We start from the raw sequence: 13,485 nt of genomic DNA on the forward strand, positions 1-13,485 counted from the left end.
GGGCTGCAGGAAAGGAGGAAAAAAAATAAAGATGCCCAAAGCAGTGTTCCTAGACCATTATTACACACCCAATTCTGATTTTTGAAATTAATTAAGCTGCTTGTGATGAAGGAAAGCCGCTCATTAAATATTTACAGGCTCAAAATAAATTGACTAAAAGTTTGTCATGTCAGAACCTTTGAAAGTCAATGTTTCGCGAGCCTGCAAGTTCACGCTCAGGGCAAAGAAATTCAAACCCGCCAATGACGCGACGGCACTGACGCAGTGCATTGTGGGTGCCGGTGGCGAACAGAAACCAAATAGCTTGCTTCTTGTCAACTTCGGTTTCATTTACTCCGGGCGGGACGCAGCAAGGTGCGTATTCACACTGGCATATGGCGCAGCTTAAAAAAAAAAAGAGTTTTAATCTGTAATGTGGATAAAATAAGGATAGACTATAATCTGCAACGTAGCGAAGCAAGCAAAAAAAAAACTGTTCCTATTTTAGCCATAAGGCGCCATCGGTTTGAGCTACATCGGGTCTCCGCAGCGCTAATTTCAAACCTTCAGCCTTGAGCTCGCTCGGAGATTTCTAAGAGGTAACGCAGGGTTCTGACAGCAGCAGCCTCTGGCCCGCTGGGTTTATCGGGCAGGGGCTTCTTTAGGGGACGGCAGGCTGGCGGTGAACGTCGGCTCATTGTAGCAATCCCGTTAGCTGGCGACGCTGCGCGCCCACTTTGGGGAGGAGGAGGGGGGGGATTCATCATGGTGGCCTAGCAACGAACACTACTTGCTGTAGGTGAAGCTAGCAGGCAACGTTGCTTCTCATTTGCCTTTTATAAAACGCTGACGCTTTCTATTCAGCCCTTGAGCAAAAGGGCTGTTAACAACCTCAAATAACATTTAGTAGTTGCTCAAAATCCGACATCACATCAAACAAGTTTATGTTTTCTATGAATTCTGCCCGGCGCGACTAGACTGGCCAGACTAGAGCCAATGAGAGCTCGGCGTTTCCTTTCTGTTCTGCTTTCTGTTTAAAACCGACAGGACAGGATTATAGTGTAACACGATGCCAGTAAACAGCTGTGAAATAAAGCAAATGTTGCTTGGAATGTTACCTCATTTATGTAATTCCCCCTCTGGACTAAATAAACTTTTTTTTTTACATTTGAACGGATCATAATTTAACTCATAAAAATGAAAGTATACCAATAAATTACAGTTGGCAGGCAGTGAGTGAGAGTCCTAGAAGAAGCAGAGGTTTTTCACTAAAAATGCATGCAGACATGTAATTTGGCATCACCTGCTTGAATTCCTTCGTGATCCTTCATGTTGCAGCTCAGAACTTGGATTTCCGGCACAGCCATGTCGTCAACGTCCCAAAAGCATAAAGAGTTCGTGGCCGAGCCCATGGGTGAGAAGCCCGTGATGGCTTTGGCGGGCATCGGAGAAGTCCTTGGCAGAAAACTGGAGGAGAACGGTTTTGATAAGGTGACTTTTTGTCTTTATTTCTATATATATATATATATATATATATATATATATATATATATATATATATATATATATATAAAATGGAGATGATTTTTGTTAATTGCAAACAATTTACTGTTTCCCACGAACGTTTGTGAAATAAACACCAAATTTATTTTAGGTGATCATTGGAGATGAACCGATGATTGGCCGGTACCAGTTGCTCTTTTTACGTTGAGGTCTGACTTGCTCGCTCAGATTTTGACCAAATTGTTGTTTTTTTCTTGGAAGTTGTCATTTTGACTCCAAAAACAGGAAGGAATTACTACTACAATGGTCGTCATTTATTCATCAAAGCAAGGTTTCTCCCAGAAAATGGTCTAATCCTGGTGGTATTGTCTTCAAAGGAGGGGCGCATTGTAAACGTACTTTGCGCTGAGCTAATAACAGCTAGCTCGTTGGCTTATTTATACCAGAAGGTTTTCTCCTGGACGGGAATTTACGGACCATTTTATGTCGCTTTCAGACACCGAGGGATTTAAAATAAACGAGCAACGCGTAGCCTTGGGGGTCGAGTAAAGTACGGTGGCCCACCAGGCTTATAATACGCTGGAGGAAACCCTGTCAAAGCGTTGGTCTCTAACCGAACCGTTAGCACATTTTTAATAAATCCCCTGAGATTATTTTCCGATGTTTGACCTGCTGGTCAGAACCAATCAAGGTGAAATTGTCTGATTCCAACCCATGGCTTAGTTGTACAACAATGGTTTCGTTTTGACCATGAACAACTATTAAGTGTTGCTATCTCCAGTCAGAAAAATGTGACGTGTACAGATGTTTCATAAGGTCCTTTATTCATGTTCTGCTATAATATTTCCTTAATTTGAAACCTTGGCTTCACAAAAACGCAGTTAAAGCTAGAGAAAGAAAATGAGAACAAAGCTGATCACCATAGGGTTCTTAATGAGCAGTTAGGGCTGAACGATAATTCAATAACAATATATATCGATCGATAGACGTGTGGCGCGATAGGAAAAAAAACAGGTTGATAAAACTTCGATAGACGGTTTTCTTTCCTTCCTTTCAGCCTATCATATTAGTTGATGCTACAGTCACTGCTTCCTCTCGGCCAATCATAATCGCGGACCCAGGCACGCCGTCACAAAGCGCCGCCCTCACAAACCACAACACAGAGCACGTGAATATGTCGCAGCAAGGAGCGGCGAAGGAAACGGTCCCAAAACGGGATTTTACTAGTTCGCCAGTCTGACAGAAATAAACCAGTGATTTGTAAAATTTGCAAGGAACCGCTAAAAACAAAGTCTGGTAACGCAACCAACTTGTTTCATCACGTAAGCTGCTCAGACCCGCAGCAGCGCGAGCTGTGCAGCCCTGCTGCTGCTCCGCGTCTTCAGAGGAATCTTCTGGAAGTTCTTCCAAAACAAAGCAGGTATAGCAGCTAAACTGGGCTTCCTTCTTTGTGATAAAATGAAAAAGCGTCCAAGCGGCATAAGGACATCAGGCATGCAGTAACATGCTTTATAGTGAGGAATCTGCAGTTGGAAAAACCTGGCTTCAAACAACTACTCGCCACTCTTGATCCGTGATATAAAGTACCAGGACGCAAGTTTTTCTCTAACAGCGCTCCCTAAATTGTGCAACTAGTGCAGCCTCAATTATGAAACCTGAGTAACTAGTGTACTATTCCCACCTAAATAGGCTATTTTATAAATTTATGTGGTATTTTGGTCATTTTACTGGTCACTTTAGTTTATTCTTTGTCAGTATTTAATAACATAACTCAGGTCTCTTAAGTTAATTTTCTTTAAAAAAAATTCTGTTATGGCTAAAAAAGTTGGTTAAATAAAGATTTTATTAGAATTCTGTGTTTGTGTTCTTTATTAAAATTAAACCATTTAGCAATATCATAAAATGTCCAGGCAGAGCTGCACATAAACTATGGTTTTAAATATTTTCAATAATTGTCGATATCGATCAATATGCATTTTTTTTTTTATCTATAAGCTTTTTTTTCTGTATCGTCCAGCCCTATGACCAGTCAACATCGGGATTGGTCAATGAATGCTGACTAGTGCCAGTCATAGAAACATCACCTACTTTGAATAAATCAAACAAGTCATACCTTGTTCCCAATCCGACCTGGAAGCTAAATGGATTGGACAATCACTAATTTTAGAGTTGACGACAGCAATAAAGTTCTCAGTATAGAACATATTCTGATAAAGCACGGAGGACCGGTAAAGCGACACTTCCGCCGAAGACTAAAGCTCGCCAGAAAAACAAAATAATTAACTAGTTGCTCTTACTTGTTGTCTTTCGATATATAGACAGTTTTACTTCACTTATAACAGATTTAAATAGGTGTTTGACAATAAGTCAGAGCACTATCTGGTTATCAGGAGTCAATCAACAACTCAGTTATTGCTTTATGAATAGTTGTTTGGCGAGGTGTGGCTTTAAGCAACAATAGATGGACTAAACCTGTGCACTGGTGTTCTCAAGACAAACAACTTCTGTCCAAAATACAAGAAATTTATCAAGAAAATGCTTCAACTTCCGTTATACACGCTGTTTAACTAGGCTGGTAACTTTCAGCTAAGTAAAAATGACAAGAATAAGGAAAACAACTGCAGGAAAAGCAGTAAAAAGGGAGCAATAAGAATGAAACCAGTAAAACGATAACAGCGGTATCACTGTCCAGTGTAAATATGTAGGTTGAGCAATTGGTATGAGGCCAAATTAGGTTTAAAAGATAATAAACTGGTAAGTGGTGAAACAACCAGTTCATAAAATGTAACGCAACAGAGAAAATGGTTTATTGAATTAAAAATTGATAATGTTTTGAACAATTTATTTTTAAAGGAGCATAGTGTAACTTCCAGGATTTTCACCATGGCGGTCCTCCACATGCTGCGTGGGTCGTCACACCACAAGCAAAGCAGAATACAATTAAACACTATTTACTGTATTTTTCAGACGATAAAGCGCACTTAAAAAATCCTTAAATCTTCTCAAAAATCGATGGTGTGCCTTTTTATATATGTTTACCATTGTGCTGATTTTATGTGGTACAATGCGCTCAAAAATCTGTTAAAAAGTTTAAGCGTGACTTTGGTTAACAACAGCTGATCGACTGATGCATCTCAGAACCACGATTATGTCCCTGTCCTGTGAAGAGGAAATGAAACTTTGTGAAAACTGCACCAACACAGAAATGACTGTTGGGGGTGCAGTTTTCTCCCTGCATTTTATTTTTTTTGTTCCAACACAGCTTAAGACACTAAAGCCTCCAGTTTTTAAAAAAAAAAATCAAAACCTGCTGAGTTTATTTAGAATCGGAGCCGTTTCAGTTTTCAGATGTTATGGAATTAATGGGTCCGGACAAACCGGTTTAAAAACGTGACGGGGCAAACGTGTCGTCTCTCACTATCTGTTTGATAAAATGTCTCTTCCTGATAAAAACCCCCTCCACCCTCCTGGGGAAAACAATCTGTTAACACCACAGCGGAGCAGGAATGACCTGAGCTGCTTTACAGGTTCAGCTGCCCAACAAACGGGGCTCTCGCTGTTCAAAGAATGCTGCAGGCGTGTTTAACGCGGGCGTTGTTTGTTTTTTTTCCTCCGCAGGCATACGTTGTCCTCGGGCAGTACCTGGTTCTGAAGAAAGACGAGGAGCTTTTCAAGGACTGGCTTAAAGACACGTGTGGAGCAAACGCCAAGCAGCAGCGAGACTGCTACGGCTGTCTTAAGGAATGGTGCGACGCCTTCCTATAAACCCTGATGTCAAGCTATTTTTTTTTTTTTTTTTTTTTTTCCTACTTCGGACGTCTGACATGTACACGACCTCTTCAGCAGACTCCAGACAGTTCAGTTCAGTTGCGAGTATTCACTTGCTTTCACTAAATCAGTAAAGCGACACACGCCTTTTTAATAGCATCCGTTCAGCTGCCACCTCTTTCTTTCAAAAGTTGTATTACTAATCTTATAATGTTATACAGGAATGGCAGCTTGCAATGTGTACTCACTGTTAATACCCCTTTTTATGCAAAACACGTCGGTGAACATCGGCTGTGAACATTAATACACTGTCATTGTCTCCTTCGGTGGTAGCCCACTAATAAGTCAGGGCTGCAGTCGTGCTGATTATAGCGTAGCTAGGGCTTTTTTAAATGTCGTCACATCTGTGTTTTTTAGAATTCTCTGAAATAAATATCTGTTTGTGAATGTTAAGCTTTACCCGATCCTTTGACTCAAATATCCCCCACGTGTACGGGAGAACCTGCCGTTCTATGCTTCACGCCCGCGCCAAACGGAGCTCCTGCTGAAGAGAAGCATCCCCGCAGCATGAGGCAGCCACCGCCGTGCTTCTCTGCGGGGATGCCGTCGTTAGTCTTCCGCAACACGTAACGTTTTGCATGCAGGCAAAGCGCTTAAATTGGGGTCAATATGATCATTTTTGCCGCTATTAATGAAACAACCCCACATCCACCTGCTTCTTAGCATACTAACTCAATCCTTTTGAGTAATACCTACAGACGAGATGTGTGAAAAAGCAGCATTTTACCTAATCTGCTGTAAGTCCACCACAAGCTTGTTCAAAGTGTCTTGCTGAGATTTTTTTTCTTCTTTTTTTTTTTTCTGAAAATGAAACAAACAGACTTGATCTCGTGGTAGAAATATGAATTAAGAAGCTGCTGTTTCCCGTTTTGAACTTTTGAAATGAAGAAGCATCACCGTCACATTACCTCTGAACTGATTTTAAGCTCTTTCTGGACCTGAAGATGGAAATGTACATGACCGAAGATGCAACCAACCTAGACACTGTTGAGAAAAACAATCGCCTGTCTTTACTAATCAAACGTTTTGTGTGCCGTGCTTTTCTGTGAACATCCAAGCTCACCCCCCCCCCTCCCATTAAGTTTCAGTTGTTTCTCCTCATCAGATGCCTTAAAGCTTGCTGTTGAAAACGTCTATTTAAAACGAACGTCGTTTTGCCATGTAAGCTATTATATGGCTTGATGTTTTAAACGTTCTCATCAGCAGCTTTATCATAAAATAATCATTTGGGTTCCTTTTGTTCAAACACTGGCCTGTGTGTTTTGATCTGAATGTGAAAACTAAAGCTTTTCTATTGTGTTCATTAGAAAACAATAAACGGCATGTGTCAATTTCAAGCACGTGTTGTCCTTTTGTGTGTTCACTGTAAAAGAAAAAAAGAAAAAAAGAAATCAGAATCACAGTAGAGTTCATCTTTGATGACAGGAAGTTTATTTCAGTGCTCCATTTTTCCAGGATAACCTTTTCTGCCATAGCTCCAGTTTTGATATTTGTGAGGTACTGAAAATGCAAGGGATGGTTGGGAGGGGAATCACAAAAGTCTCATGTTCAAGATGCCAGATATAGTTTAAATTTTCTTTTAAAAGGATTTACAACAGCTAACCTGGAGGAGGCTGGCCCTCTGCACAGGAACGTCTGTAAAAGCACATTATGCAGTTATATTGTGCTCTGAAGAAATAGAAAATTATTCACACAACAGACTTAACCTAAAAGTTGGTTTTTGCTACTTAAATTGCACATAAAATGTTCCAAAAAATAAAAAATAAAAAATCCTGGAATGAGCTGTACTGGGGCCTGTGCTTTCTTTCACGCTGTTAAATCACCAATTTTTATCTCCAGGTATCTCCAAATACATGGACTTGCTTCATTTCCACAGTAGCACCTATATGCCTATACGCAAACGCTTCCACGCTACAGTGATACTAGAAATGAGTACAATGTTAAAATACTGTCAGAACCTAGAGATAAATTAATTATACATCGAAGTTCATAAATAGCTGTTGTCTTTAACTGAGACAAGTAACTGCCAAAAGACTGGGGGGGAGAACATGAGATGTGGCAGTAAATGGGAAGAGAAAGCACAATATCATCGGCGTACAAATAAAAATTTGTGTTTTTAGAGGGAAAATGTGTCTAGCTCCAATTTTCCAAATCTGAAACTACAGCACCACTGCCAGCTATAAACTGACTGTAGAAGTGTCATATCCTTGTTGAAGCTGTCCATAAGTATTTGAAAATAAAATCTGATGATTAGTATAATGTCTGTTTTGGCAGTTACTTGTAGTTTCTAAGAGCATGAGATGTGCGGGATTCAAATCAGAGGATGGCTTTTTTTGTTGTTTTCTTTTACAAGTTTTAGCATCTTCAATTGGGGTTTTTGAATTTTGTCTCCAATACTAATTTCCTTTTAGAAAATTTGGCAGTTTCAGAAATTTTCGATCAAGACATTTCCTAGCTGATTCTCCACTGTACATCGGCAGCTTTGATTTCTGCGAGGTTACTATAGTACACCCACATCTTGTTGGAGTTGGAAGTACATGTACACACTGTACAAACATGTACATACTGTACAGTTGTACTTTTAAATAAACAACAATCCCTGATTTGCCTCAAAGCAGAGCGCAGAAGAACTTCTTCTCCCTGAACGGGTTTTCTGAGGTGGGCACGGGGGTGATCAGAGGGTCGTCGCAGGCGTGCGCGTCGCAGTACGCCATCAGGTCGGCCGCTGCCTTCGACACCTGCCGGGGGGAAGATGATCTGATCAGCACATCTTAGACATGAGGTGTGGAAAGTATCGCAGTGTCTTTCCAGTTGTAAGTAGTTACACTCCCCTGAATGCAGGGCCAGATTATCCATAAGGGCCAGTGGGCCAGTGTCCAGGGGCACCAACCATGGGGGGGGGGGGGGGGGGGGGGTTACCACATGACACATGCTTTAAAAATATATTTTTCATAAATTGTTATATTATTTACTTGAAATCGTTGAAAGACCATGCATTATTCGTTTTGTGAACACTGATGTCACAATAATAATAAATGATAAATAAATCAAGATTTTTTTTAATTTCAACATTTAAAAATGAGATATTTGAATATTGCTCACTGCTCATATGCCTACATGTAGTTGTGTAAGTTAGTAAATAGTAAATTACATTACAGAAATCCCCTTGATTATGTCTGAGGTTTCGACCGGAGGACAGCACGGGTAAGGGGGGGGGGGGCTTTGAGGTATAGTGCCCAGGGGCACCACATTGTCTTAATACGGGCCTGCTGGATGGAAGTGGAGCGGATGAAGTGGGAGTGAGATAGTCAGAAGAGTTCGCCAGAGCTCCTTGGACTTTCAGGAGTATATAAACAGGATGTGGTTTGACAGAACATCCCAGAATCGATAAGCCACCAAGAACATCAGGGAAGTCAACACAATGGTGGCTTGAATATCTAGGTTATCTAGTGCTACATTTAGGTATTTGTATATTGTTCTGCATTGATAACTTGATTGAGTCACCTGGCTTATTGTGCTGAACTCGTTTGGTCACACAATGACACTAACGTGGAATGCCTACTGTAGTTTAAATATATTGAATACATCTGTTGTGTACTGTTTTGCTGTTTGGTTGTTTTTTCTAGCTATTTCGTCTCTACAGACTTCAGGGTTGGGTGTCCTGCACGCAATGCTGTTTAACTTTTCAGTAAATGTTCACTGCATTGTAAAACTTTTCACAGTCCTTGAACTCCTGTTGCACTAAACTAGAAACGACAATGCCCTGTACTTGGGATTTCATGTGCTGGACCTGATTTTTACAAATAGAAATAAGTGTGGTGCCCCCTTGAAGCAAAATTCAGCACTTTTTCTTTTTTGGGGGTCCCTTCCAGCTTTTGCACATCTGAAAATTGTATCTCTCCTCCACTATAAAACAGCTCAGGCACAGTCAGAGAGTGTGTTTTAAAAAGAAAAAAATAGCTTTCAATTCTTGCTACAAGATCTCCTGTTGACTTCAGCCTGGACTAAGACAGAAATATGTTTGGATTTGGACCATTTCTTTGATTCTGGCAGTACGTTTGGGATCGTTGCCCCAATGAAAGGTGATTCTGCGCCCCAGTCTCTTCCTGGATCGGTCTGCCTTTTGATCCAGGGATCTTCCCATCCACTCTGACCAGCTTTCTGGTGCTTCCTCAAGTAAAGCGTGATGCTGCATGTAGGCAAACAAGGTCCCCTTTGTCTTGTCCCACCGGCACACCTTCTTCCACATGTCTCCTACATTAATTCATCCTCTGATGAATGCTTTAGGTGGACGGCCATGTCTTGGTAGGGTTTGGAGCTGTGGCCTACTTTTCGGGGGACAAGCTGAACAGTGCTCTGTGAGATGTTCAGAGCTTAGGGTGTTGCTTTGAAGGTCTTCCCCTGACCTTTCTGCTGTTCTCCCTCGTCTACGTGGGATTTTTTATTTTTAATTTTAATTAAATTTTTAGGTGAATACAAATGCAGGCCACACTCTTTAGATTTTTATTTGTATAAAAACAGTTAAACCCGTGTTTGATTTTCCTTCTGCTTCACAATTATGCACCTGCTTTGCGTTGGTCTGTTGCATGAAATCCCAATAAAATAAAAATAAAAACCCAGTTTCAAGAGATTTCAACAGTTCTGCAGGGCACTGCAAATGGTACCATGGTTAGATGAGGGTCTCTGACTCTTGGAGCTTCGGACATGACAGTTCTATGTTTTATTCCCTCCATTTCTTGCCTTGAGCTCCGCTCTTTCTTTTTGAACAGTTGCACGCTGTTTAAGAAAATGTACTCATCCATCCGTTCCTGTCTGAGGTTCATTGCACACATTGTGCGCAGCCCTAATAATAACTCAGAATAATGAAAAGCATCATGTCAGAGCCCCATTCTGTACGCATCCTTGGCTTTTCATTCTGGATGTTTTGCTCACATTACGCGGTGCACATCTCAATCATGAAACGGCCCAGTTTACTTTACCCTGAGCTGTAGGCGTGCTGCTCAGGTTAGAATACGAGCACAGGGGAACCCAAATGGAGATTATAATGCGGGAAAACTCAGTTATTTCTGCATTTCTCATTAAATGCTTAAATGTTTGCAGTGGAGCTTTCATTAGCGAGATAGTTATGTTGGTCTGCAAAATGTCAATGGATAGTACAGTAAGCCTGGCAGCTTTCAGGTCTGATATTAAAATGCCGTAAAAGAACAGGTTGTGGTTTGGCAAAACATCCCCGAAACGAGATTAATTCATTACATTCATTTTGAATTCAGACTTCCATATTTATGGTTTGTTCCTTTAAAGCGACATGATGCCTCTGCAAGGTGCCTTTAAAGCCACCAAGAACATCAGGGAAGCCAACACCATTTGGAAGCGTTCCAGTAGGCTGCAATGAGTGGAGGTACATTTGAGAAGGTCCTCTGTGCCTTGCTGCTGCTTTGAGTTAAATGAGTTCAGAAAGTCTTACACCGATGCACTAAATGGAAAAAAATAAAAATGTGCAGTCTTCCAGATTTCTTCTGTTTTTGCTATTTCTTCTCACACTTTCAATATTTCAGATCATCAGACACGTTCTCATATCTGGCAAAGATAACCTGAGTAAAACAGTGCGATCTCATTTGTGAAAGAGCAAAGCTTTTCCAAACTAATCTTGTCCTCAAACCTACTAAATTGTTGTGCCACCTTAAGAAACTTCAAAAATCTTAAGCCTCAACTGGAAATGAGTCTTTTGCTTTGGAGGTATTTTTGGCCCGCTCTGCTTAGCGGACCTGTTTTAATTCAGCCACATTTGAGGGTTTTTGAGCAGCCTATTTCAGTTCACGCCACAGCATCGGAATGGACTTTGACTAGGCCACTTGTCTTTTCCACAAATGCTGTGCCGGTTTGAGCACACCTCCCAGAAGTTCCACTTGTATCTCATCAGTGCACTGAATGTTCTCCTAAAAGTCATCTGGATGTTTTTTATATACCTTTTTGTTCTTTTCGGTCGGCAGCGGTTATGGCCTTGGAACTCTCCCATAGGTGCCATCCTTGCCCAGTTGCTTCTTCATTGATGAACCATGAACATACAGTCTTATTCAATAAATTGGAATATTATTGAAAAGCTAATTTTTAGTAGCTCAATTCACTGAGGGAAACCCGTTAGCCTATAAAGATTAGGTTTTAAAGCCTTTATTTCAATTAATTATGATTTTTTTCCCACCCTCCACTCTCCAGCTAATAAAATTGCATCAGACAAATGAAAAGGCAACATTTTTCATGCAAAAATGGCAGCTTAATGAAAAGTATGTTTAATATTGGCTTAAAGATTGATTCTTTTTTAATATGCTTATAATCATCTTAGAAATACATATCCTAATTTATTGAATATGACTACATACCCTGACTAGCCCTGGTGAGGAATGCAATGCTTTAGATGTTCTTCTGAGTGCTTTTGTGAGCTCCTGGATGGGTGGTCTATTGGCCTCTGGTGTTATTTTGACAGGCCGGACCCCCCCCCCCCCCCCCCAACCCCCGTCCCCCTCCTCACACACACTTTTATATTATGACTCTCACTGTGGTTGACTGACTTCCCAAAGCCTTAGACATGGACTTGTGAGGATTTCTATGACTTTGTTTCTCATCTATTCATGGATTTCTTTTTATCAGGACCTACTTTGGTTAGTCAGACAGGTTCTAAGTGATTTCTTGATTGTACAGGCCTGGGAGTGGCTAGTAAAGGCTAAACCCAAAAAAAAGGGGGTCAATCAACAACACGTTCAATATCGACCAAGTGCAATTTTGACAGGGTTGGACTGACTTAGTTGTTTTTCCTTTAAGAATTAAATTGCAATGTACTCTATGTTTGTCTGTTGCTGAAATTTGTTGGACGATCTGAAACTCAGAAGTGTGAAGAAAAAGCAAACACAGAAAACTATCTGTATAAGGCGGCAGATATATGTATCTTTTTTTTACAACACTGTGTATATGTTGTATAGTAGTTTTACCTTTATCCTGCAGAAACTGGCCTCGATCTTCAGCTGTTCCACCAGCTTCCTGGCTTGGCCGACACTCATGGTGCTGTTCACTGGGGTGTCTCCTTTCATCCTGGCCACAAAAAAACAGCAACATTTGTGGTTTAGAAAAAAAAATGTTCCATACATTAGTCTTGTTAGTGCACTGCTGCATGCTTTTTGAGCCAAACACACAGTGATGCACAATGATGGAGATGGCGATTGGATCTCATTTAAGAAATAATAGAGTTAAATGGCTCTGCTGTCAAAGCAAGCTCAAATCCGGTCAGCACTTCAAAATTATAAATATCTGACAATACTGTGTCACAGACTCCTCACAACTGATTCATTCTGTCGTTCTTTACAGGGACAAGAGGAGGCATATTTCTTTGATAAGGCGGAAAGGAACATAAACTGGGCCAACGGGGCAAGTCTATTCAACATGGCCCTCTATTTCCTCCCCCAGTCTGTGCCGGAAAAGCCACAGAAATATAAAAATGCTAGGAGCAGATGACTGTAGCCATTCAGACAAGGATGAGATGATGACTTTATATGCACAGGATGAGATAAGAAAAACGAGATCGTAAAGAAATCAAGTCAGTTAATAACAGAAAAAAAAAAAGCCAAGCAGAGAAAGGAACAAATCTGATTCTTTTATTCTGGATCTTTCCTCACTGTCTTCCCTTTCCCTCCATCCATCCATCCATCCATCCCTCTTTTCTCCTTACCCGTATGATATTCCTCTTCAGGTGCAATCTTCCCCCCTCTTCTCTCTCTCTCTCTCTCTCACGCTCTCTTTTTTTCCTCCTGTCTTTTTTCCGCCTCTCTGTGTCTTCCTCTGTGAGCTTCTGATTTTTGGTGGTATCAGTGTAGCCGAACCCCACCCCTCACAGACAACAAGCCTTGGATGGTACCCTGCTCTGTACCGTCCAGTGCACTGCAATTCTGCCACAGTGAGCACAGGATTTGTGGTGGATGGATGGGATCACCCCCCCCCTCTCAGCCGTGAATGGTACCAACCAGATGGAGGGAGTGTGTGTGTGTGTGTGTGTGTGTGGGGGGGGGGATATGCCACCGGTGATGGTTCTCTAATGTGGGTGGACTGCACCACATCTGTGTGCAGGGAACCAGGTCCAACTGGATCAGATTATGATGCTGAAATAGGATTTTGAAGTGACTATTTTAT

At 41.1% G+C, this 13,485-nt stretch overlaps 2 protein-coding genes across 2 annotated transcripts; one reads left to right on the forward strand and one right to left on the reverse strand.

Annotated features, from left to right (window-relative positions):
- Nucleotides 1-215: 215 nt before the first annotated feature.
- Nucleotides 216-5,700, forward strand: banf1 (BAF nuclear assembly factor 1). The gene is made up of 3 exons (XM_012871263.3): nucleotides 216-354; nucleotides 1,318-1,470; nucleotides 5,101-5,700. The coding sequence occupies exons 2-3, from the start codon at nucleotides 1,345-1,347 to the stop codon at nucleotides 5,245-5,247; spliced, it is 273 nt and encodes a 90-aa protein (XP_012726717.1). The 5' UTR covers nucleotides 216-354; nucleotides 1,318-1,344; the 3' UTR covers nucleotides 5,248-5,700.
- Nucleotides 5,701-6,718: 1,018 nt separating this feature from the next.
- Nucleotides 6,719-13,272, reverse strand: gng3 (guanine nucleotide binding protein (G protein), gamma 3). The gene is made up of 3 exons (XM_012871205.3): nucleotides 13,028-13,272; nucleotides 12,294-12,393; nucleotides 6,719-8,048 (listed from the first exon to the last, which is right to left on the reverse strand). Exons 2-3 carry the CDS (start codon nucleotides 12,390-12,392, stop codon nucleotides 7,920-7,922), a joined length of 228 nt encoding a protein of 75 aa, XP_012726659.1. The 5' UTR covers nucleotide 12,393; nucleotides 13,028-13,272; the 3' UTR covers nucleotides 6,719-7,919.
- Nucleotides 13,273-13,485: the final 213 nt, after the last annotated feature.

This window comes from Fundulus heteroclitus, chromosome 11, assembly GCF_011125445.2.
Source record: "Fundulus heteroclitus isolate FHET01 chromosome 11, MU-UCD_Fhet_4.1, whole genome shotgun sequence".
NCBI classification, from domain to species: domain Eukaryota; kingdom Metazoa; phylum Chordata; class Actinopteri; order Cyprinodontiformes; family Fundulidae; genus Fundulus; species Fundulus heteroclitus.